The 8,605-nt window shown below is 64.5% G+C and overlaps 1 protein-coding gene across 1 annotated transcript in view; it reads right to left on the bottom strand.

Annotated features, from left to right (window-relative positions):
• Window positions 1–483: 483 nt before the first annotated feature.
• The window catches only part of LOC132650592 (uncharacterized), a 29,761-nt gene continuing 21,639 nt past the window's right edge, over window positions 484–8,605 (bottom strand). The window contains 10 exon segments of the mRNA XM_060375942.1: window positions 484–529; window positions 531–556; window positions 1,196–1,223; window positions 1,226–1,307; window positions 2,323–2,372; window positions 2,374–2,473; window positions 3,796–3,972; window positions 4,677–4,810; window positions 7,198–7,317; window positions 7,376–8,605. The exon segment at window positions 7,376–8,605 is cut by the window's right edge and continues 188 nt beyond it. Of these exon segments, the coding sequence (XP_060231925.1) occupies window positions 494–529; window positions 531–556; window positions 1,196–1,223; window positions 1,226–1,307; window positions 2,323–2,372; window positions 2,374–2,473; window positions 3,796–3,972; window positions 4,677–4,810; window positions 7,198–7,317; window positions 7,376–8,605 (1,983 nt within the window). The 3' untranslated portion in view covers window positions 484–493.

Here is an 8,605-nt window from a genome sequence, read left to right as displayed (position 1 = left end):
GGCCCCCGCCCACCACCGTCCCAAGCCACGCCCACCTACCACCATTTTGGTCTCCGCTCCCCTCCTTCACCTCCCCGTCATGGCGGCCATCCAGGTCCTCACTGTATCAGGGTGCGAGTCCCAGGCCACGCCCCCCACGGCCATTTTTGATCCCACCCCAGGCCACGCCCTCTTGCGGCCATTTTTGATCCCATCTCAGGCCACGCCCTCCCACGGCCATTTTGATCAGGGCGGCGGCCAATGGAAGGCTCCAGAGTTAGCCACGCCCTCCGACGGCCATTTTGAACAGAGCGCCGGCCAATTGGACAGCTCCGGAGGTCTTAGCCACGCCCCCTCCCCGCCATGTTGATCCCCCACGGGGCCCGCCCACCCCGGTCCGACTCTGCCCCCCCCACCGGCGGGTGGAAGCAGCGGACCGTGGTAGAGAATCCGTTTATTGTGGGAGGGGGGCGGGGGAGGACGAGGAGCGGGGGGTGGGGGGTGGAGGACGTGCTCAGTCCTCCTTGAGGCTCCCGAACACGGCGGCGGGGGACGCTCTGCTGCTCCAGCCGGACCTCTGCGGGGAGACACGAGGTCAGCGGGGGGCGGGGCGCCTCGGAGACGAACGGGCTCGGCCTAGCCACGCCCACCGCCGGCCGCGGCCAATGGACAGCTCCACGGGCCCGTGCCACGCCCTCCGGCGGCCATTTTGGTTTCCCCGGGGCCCAATGAACAGCTAAGCAATCCCAAGCCACGCCCTCCCGGGGGCCATTGTTTTAGGCCACGCCCATCGCCGGCCTCGACCAATGGCAGCGTGGCCATTGAGAGCCACGCCCTAACCGCGGCCATTTTGGTTTCCCCGGGGTCCAATGAACAGATAAGTGATACCAAGCCAAGTCCTCCTTGGGCCATTTTGGTTTGGGCCACGCCCACCGCGGCAGCGGCCAATGGATGGCTCCGTGGGCCCCAGCCACGCCCACTCGCTGCCATTTTGGTGGCGGCCATGGCTCTAGGGCGTGGCTTTTACCCTGTGGGCGTGGTCAGGGCCCTGTGGGCGTGGTCTAAGCTCCATCCAGGGATGCAGCCAGCATCCAGGGCCTGGTTTCTGCCCCGGGGCCGTGTCCATCCCCTGTGGGCGTGGGGTCCTAGCACTGTGGGCGGTGCCCGCCCCCCAGCCCCGCCCCCGGGGACCCCCAGCCCCGCCCCCCGCCCGCACCGTTGGGCTCCAGGTCCATCTCCTCGTCCCTCCCTCGTCCTCGCCCAGCGCGATCTCCTCGGGGTTGGCCTGCTGCGCCAGCTCCGCCAGCTCCTCGCGGGACGCGTCGCTCCTGGGGGCGGGGGGGGGCCTCGGTGACCGTCAGGGCCGTCACGGGGTCCCTCGGTGTCCCCCTCGGCCATCGTGTCCACCCCAGCGTCCCTCACGGCCATCGTGTCCACCCCAGGGTCCCCCATGGCCATTGTGTCCACCCCGTGGTCCCTCAGTGTCCCCCTTGGCCATCGTGTCCACCCTAGCGTCCCTCACGGCCATCGTGTCCACCCCAGGGTCCCTCACGGCCATCGTGTCCACCCCAGGGTCCCCCACGGCCATTGTGTCCACCCCCTGGGGTCCAGCAGGGCCATCGTGGTCCACCCCCGGGGTCCCCCAGTCACTGTCCTCCATCCTCATTGTCCTCCCATCGTTCCTGTCTCACTGTCCTCACTGTCCCCACTGTCCTCCCCATCCTCACTGTCCCCTCTCCTCACTGTCCTCCCCATCGTTCTGTCTCACTGTCCTCCATCCTCACTGTCCTCCCCTTCCTCCCTGTTCTCACTGTCCTCCGTTCCTCCATCCTCACTGTCCTCCATCCTCCCTGTCCTCCCTGTCCTCCATCCTCCCTGTCCTCCATCCTCCCTGTCCTCCATCCTCACTGTCCCTCCATCCTCACTGTCCTCCCTGGTCCTCCATCCTCACTGTCCTCCATCCTCACTGTCCTCACTGTCCTCCATCCTCACTGTCCTCCCTGTCCTCCATCCTCACTGTCCTCCATCCTCACTGTCCTCCCTGTCCTCCATCCTCCCTGTCCTCCATCCTCACTGTCCTCCCTGTCCTCCATGCTCACTGTCCTCCCTGTCTTCCCCGTCCTCCCTGTCCTCCATTCTCACTGTCCTCCATCCTCACTGTCCTCCCGTCCCCTCATCCTCCCCGTCCTCCTCGTCCTCCCGTCCCTTGTCCCCCCATGCTCCCTGTCCCTCGTCCCCCCGTCCTCCCCGTTCCTCATCATCCCGTTCCTTGTCCTCCTGTCCCTCGTCCCGCCCGTCCCCCGTCCCCCCGTCCTCCCACACCTCATCCCCCCCCGCCCTCACCGCACGAAGAGGATCTTGCTCTGCGCCCGCGGCGGCTGGTCGCGCTCGGCCCTCGGCCGCCAGCTGCTCCGCGCGCTGCTCCAGCAGCTTCATGTCGTCCAGGCCGCTCTGCCCCGGCGCCAGGTCCGACACTGCGGGGGGACGGCGGGGAGGACGGGGGTCAGAGACAGGGAAGAGAGGATGGGGAGGAAGGAGGGAAGGAGGGAGGGAAGGAAGGAGGGAGGAAAGGAAGGAAGGAGGAAGGGAAGGAAGGAAGGAAGGAAGGAAGGAAGGAGGGAAGGAAGGAAGGAGGGGAGGGAAGGAAGGAAGGAAGGAAGGAGGGAAGGAAGGAAGGAAGGAAGGAAGGAGGGAAGGAAGGAGGGAAGGAAGAAGGAAGGAAGGAAGGAGGGAAGGAAGGAGGGAAGGAAGGAAGAAAAAGGAAGGAAGGAAGGAAGGAGGGAAGGAAGGAGGGAAGGATGGAAGGAAGGAGAGAGGGAAGGAAGAAGGGAAGGAGGGAAGGAAGGAGGGAAGGAAGGAGGGAAGGAAGAAGGGAAGGAGGGAAGGAAGGAGGGAAGGAGGGAAGGAAGGAAGGAAGGAGGGAAGGAAGGAGGGAAGGAAGGAAGGAAGGAAGAAGGAAGGAGGGAAGGAAGGAAGGAAAAAGGAAGGAATGAGGAAGGATGGAAGGAAGGAAGGAGGGAAGGAAGGAGGGAAGGATGGAAGGAAGGAGGAGGAGGGAAGGAAGAAGGGAAGGAGGGAAGGAAGGAGGGAAGGAAGGAGGGAAGGAAGAAGGGAAGGAGGGAGGGGAAGGAGGGAAGGAAGGAGGGAAGGAAGGAAGGAGGAAGGAAGGAAGGAAGAAGGAAGGAGGGGAAGGAAGGAAGGAAGGAGGGAAGGAAGGAAGGAAGGAAGGAGGGAAGGAAGGAAGGAGGGAAGGAAAGGAGGGAAGGAAGGAAGGAGAGAAGGAAGGAGGGAAGGAAGGAAGGAGAAAGGAAGAATGAGGAAAGGATGGAAGGAAGGAAGGAGGGAAGGAAGGAGGGAAGGATGGAAGAAGGAGAGAGGGAAGGAAGAAGGGAAAGGAGGGAAGAAAGGGAGGGAAGGAAGGAGGGAAGGAAGAAGGGAAGGAGGTAAGGAAGGAGGGAAGGAAGGAGGGAAGGAAGGAAGGAAGGAGGGAAGGAAGGAAGGAAGGAGAGAAGGAAGGAGGGAAGGAAGGAAGAAAGGAAGGAGGGAAGGAAGGAAGGAAGGAAGGAGGGAAGGAAGGAAGGAAGGAGAGAAGGAAGGAAGGAGGGAAGGAAGGAGGGAAGGAAGGAAGGAGGGAAGGAAGGAAGGAAGGGAAGGAGGGAGGGAAGGAAGGAGGGAAGGAGGGAAGGAAGGAAGGAGGGGAGGGAAGGAGGGAGGGAGGGAAGGAGGGAGGGAAGGAGGGAGGGACAGGAGGGGAGGGAAGCCCCCGCCCTCCCTCAGCCCCGCCCTCCCTCAGCCCCGCCCCCGCCCCGCCCTCACCCGGTGCCCGTGGCGCTGCCCGACACCTTGAGCATCTGCGAGGCCCATGGAAGTTGACCTGGGTGTTGTAGGTGGCCTGGACCGCTCCGGCGCAGGCGCAGCATCTCGCGGATCGTGTCCTCGTTCCCGTGCCGGACCTCGAAGTCCCTTCCACGTCTGCCAGAAGGCGCCCGTCGTCTGCGGGGGGGGGGACGGCGCCGTGCTCCCCTCAGTGCTCCCAGTCCTCCCCTCCTCCCTCCTCCTCCCTTCCTCAATCCTCCTCTTCCTCCTCCTCTTTCCTCCTTCTCCTCCTCCCTCCTCTCCTCCTCCTCCTCCTCCTCCTCCTCCTCCTCCTCCTCTTCTCTCCTCCTCCTCCTCCTCCCTCCTCCTTCTCCTCCTCCCTCCTCCTTCTCCTCCTCCTCCTTCTCCTCCTCCTCCCTCCTCCCTCCTCCTTCTCCTCCTCCTTCTCCTCCCTCCTCCTCCTCCTCCTTCTCCTCCTCCTCCTTCTCCTCCTCCTCCTTCTCCTCCTCCTCCTTCTCCTCCTCCTCCTCCTCCTTCTTCCTCCTCCTCCTCCTCCTTCCTCCTCCTCCCTCCTCCTCCTCCTTCTCTCCTCCTTCCTCCTCCTCCTCCTCCTTCTCCCTCCTCTTTCTCCTCCTTCTCCTCCTTCTCCTCCTCCTCCTCCTCCTCTTCCTCCTCCTCCTCCTCCTCCCTCCTCCCTCCTTCTCCTCCTCCTCCCTTCCTCCTCCTTCTTCTCCTCCTCCTCCTCCCTCCTCCTCCCTCTCCTCCTCCTCCTTCCTCCTTCTCCTCCTTCTCCTCCCCCCCTTCCCTCCCCTCCCCCCCGCGCTCCCCTCCCCCCGCGCCTCCCCTCCCCCCGCGCTCCCCCGCTCCCCGTGCTCCCTCACCCGGGGGGTCGCAGATCTGCGAGCAGAAGCTGTAGACCGCGCGGGGCCGCGGGTCGATTCTCGCCGAGTTTGCACTCCATGTCGGCGAAGCGCAGACCACATCTCGCGCGCAGCGTGTGCTCGTCCGAGAGGACCTGGGGGTCACGGGGTCACGGCGGGGTCACACACGGGGTCACGGCGGGGTCACACACAGGGTCACACACGGGCACAGGGAGATCACGGGCGTCACACGGGGTCATACAGGGTCACCCGGGGTCAAATGGGGTCATGGGGGTCAAATGGGGTCATGGGGGTCAAATGGGGTCATGGGGGGTCAAATGGAGTCATGGGGGGACACAGGTGTCACACGAGGTCACAGGGGGGTCATGGGATCACACAGGTTCACATGGGGTCACAGGGGGATCATAGGGGTCACAAGGAAACATGGGGGGGTCACACGGGGTCACACAGGGTCACCTGGGGGTCGTGGACGGATCACACGGGGACATGGGGGGGTCACACAGGGTCACACAGGGTCACACGGGGACATGGGGGGTCACACAGGGTCACACGGGGTCACACAGGGTCACACGGGGACATGGGGAGTCACACAGGGTCACACGGGGACATGGGGGGTCACACAGGGTCACACGGGGACATGGGGGGTCACACAGGGTCACACAGGGTCACACAGGGTCACACGGGGACATGGGGGGTCACACAGGGTCACCTGGGGGTCGTGGACGGATCACACGGGGACATGGGGGGGTCACACAGGGTCACACAGGGTCACACGGGGACATGGGGGGTCACACAGGGTCACACGGGGTCACACAGGGTCACACGGGGACATGGGGAGTCACACAGGGTCACACGGGGACATGGGGGGGTCACACAGGGTCACCCGGGGTCAAATGGGGTCATGGGGGTCAAATGGGGTCATGGGGGTCAAATGGGGTCATGGGGGGTCAAATGGAGTCATGGGGGGACACAGGTGTCACACGAGGTCACAGGGGGGTCATGGGATCACACAGGTTCACATGGGGTCACAGGGGAATCATAGGGGTCACAAGGGGACATGGGGGGTCACATGGGGTCACACAGGGTCACACGTGGACATGGGGGGGTCACACGGGGTCACACAGGGTCACACGGGGACACGGGGGGTCACACAGGGTCACACGGGGTCATACAGGGTCACACGGGGACATGGGGGGTCACACGGGGTCACACGGGGTCATACAGGGTCACACGGGGACATGGGGGGTCACACAGGGTCACACAGGGACATGGGGGGTCATACAGGGTCATATAGGGTCACACGGGGACATGGGGGGTCACACAGGGTCACACAGGGTCACACGGGGACATGGGGGGTCACACAGGGTCACACAGGGTCACACGGGGACATGGGGGGTCACACAGGGTCACACAGGGTCACACGGGGACATGGGGGGTCACACAGGGTCACACGGGGACATGGGGGGTCACACAGGGTCACACAGGGTCATACACGGTCACACGGGGACATGGGGGGTCACACAGGGTCACACGGGGACATGGGGGGACACACAGGGTCACACGGGGACACACGGGGTCACACAGGGTCACACGGGGTCACACAGGGTCACACGGGGACATGGGGGGCCACACAGGGTCACACGGGGTCACACGGGGTCACACAGGGTCACACGGGGACATGGGGGGACACACAGGGTCACACGGGGACATGGGGGACACACAGGGTCACACGGGGACACACGGGGTCACACAGGGTCACACGGGGACATGGGGGGTCACACAGGGTCACACGGGGTCACACAGGGTCACACGGGGACATGGGGGGTCACACAGGGTCACACGGGGTCACACGGGGTCACACGGGGACATGGGGGGACACACAGGGTCACGCGGGGACATGGGGGGTCACACAGGGTCACACGGGGACATGGGGGGTGATACAGGGTCATATAGGTGCACACAGGGTCACGCGGGGGGGAGCCACAAAGGGTCACGGGGTCGCAAGGGTCGCGCGGGGGCACACGGGGTCCCGGGGGATCCCGTGGGGTCACGTCATGGGAGAGGGCGCCCCGTCCTCCCCGTCCCTCCATATTGTCCTCCTCGTCTCCTGCCCCGCCCTCCCCCCCGCTCCCCGTGCTCCTCCACCCCCGCTTCCCGCCCTCCTCCCCCCGCTCCCCGTGCTCCTCCCCCTGCCCTCCTCCCCCCGCTCCCCGTGCTTCCCGCCCTGCTCCTCCCCCCGCTCCCCGTGCTCCCCGCGCTCCTCCTCCCCCGCTCCCCGCGCTTCCCGCCCTCCTCCTCCCCTCCGCTCCCTGTGCTCCTCCCCCTGCCCTCCTCCCCCGCTCCCCGTGCTTCCCGCCCTGCTCCTCCCCCGCTCCCCGTGCTCCCCGTGCTCCTCCTCCCCGCTCCCCGTGCTCCCCGCCCTCCTCCTCCCCTCCGCTCCCCGTGCTTCCCGCCCCTCCGCTCCCCGTGCTCCTCCCCCTGCCCTCCTCCCCCGCTCCCCGTGCTCCCCGCGCTCCCCCACCTCGATGGCCTTCTGGTAGATGGGGCGCGTGTGCGTGACGCCGTAGATCTCGGCCGCGCGCTTGATGTAGATGTTGAACATGTCGCGCTGCTGCGACGGCTCCACCGCCCGCGTCGCGCGCTCGTACACGGCCATGGCGTGGCGGGCCAGGCCCCACTCCTCCTCCAGGCGCGCGTACAGCAGGTACAGGGCTGCGGGGACCCCAAACACGCGGCAACATGCAACAACATGCGACAACATACAATAACATACAATAACATACAACACCCAGCCAGGCCCCACTCCTCCTCCAGGCGCGCGTACAGCAGGTACAGGGCTGCGGGGACCCCAAACACGCGGCAACATGCAACAACATGCGACAACATACAATAACATACAATAACATACAACACCCAGCAAGGCCCCACTCCTCCTCCAGGCGCGCGTACAGCAGGTACAGGGCTGCGGGGACCCCAAACACGCGGCAACATGCGACAACACGCGACAACATGCGACAACATGCGACAACATACAATAACATACAACACCCAGCCAGGCCCCACTCCTCCTCCAGGCGCGCGTACAGCAGGTACAGGGCTGCGGGGACCCCAAACACGCGGCAACACGCGACAACATGCGACAACATGCGACAACATACAATAACATACAACACCCAGCCAGGCCCCACTCCTCCTCCAGGCGCGCGTACAGCAGGTACAGGGCTGCGGGGACCCCAAACACGCGGCAACATGCGACAACACGCGACAACATGCGACAACATGCGACAACATACAACACCCAGCCAGGCCCCACTCCTCCTCCAGGCGCGCGTACAGCAGGTACAGGGCTGCGGGGACCCCAAACACGCGGCAACATGCGACAACATGTGAAAACATGCGACAACATACGACAACATACAATAACATACAACACCCAGCCAGGCCCCACTCCTCCTCCAGGCGCGCGTACAGCAGGTACAGGGCTGCGGGGACCCCAAACACGCGGCAACATGCGACAACACGCGACAACATGCGACAACATGCGACAACATACAACACCCAGCCAGGCCCCACTCCTCCTCCAGGCGCGCGTACAGCAGGTACAGGGCTGCGGGGACCCCAAACACGCGGCAACATGCGACAACATGTGAAAACATGCGACAACATACGACAACATACAATAACATACAACACCCAGCCAGGCCCCACTCCTCCTCCAGGCGCGCGTACAGCAGGTACAGGGCTGCGGGGACCCCAAACACGCGGCAACATGCGACAACACGCGACAACATGCGACAACATACAATAACATACAACACCCAGCCAGGCCCCACTCCTCCTCCAGCCGCGCGTACAGCAGGTACAGGGCTGCGGGGACCCCAAACACGCGGGAACATGCGACAACATGCGACAACATACAATAACATACA

This window comes from Meriones unguiculatus (genome assembly GCF_030254825.1).
Source record: "Meriones unguiculatus strain TT.TT164.6M chromosome 13 unlocalized genomic scaffold, Bangor_MerUng_6.1 Chr13_unordered_Scaffold_180, whole genome shotgun sequence".
In the NCBI taxonomy this organism is placed as follows: Eukaryota; Metazoa; Chordata; class Mammalia; order Rodentia; family Muridae; genus Meriones; species Meriones unguiculatus.
This window is presented reverse-complemented; position numbering and strand designations above follow the sequence as displayed.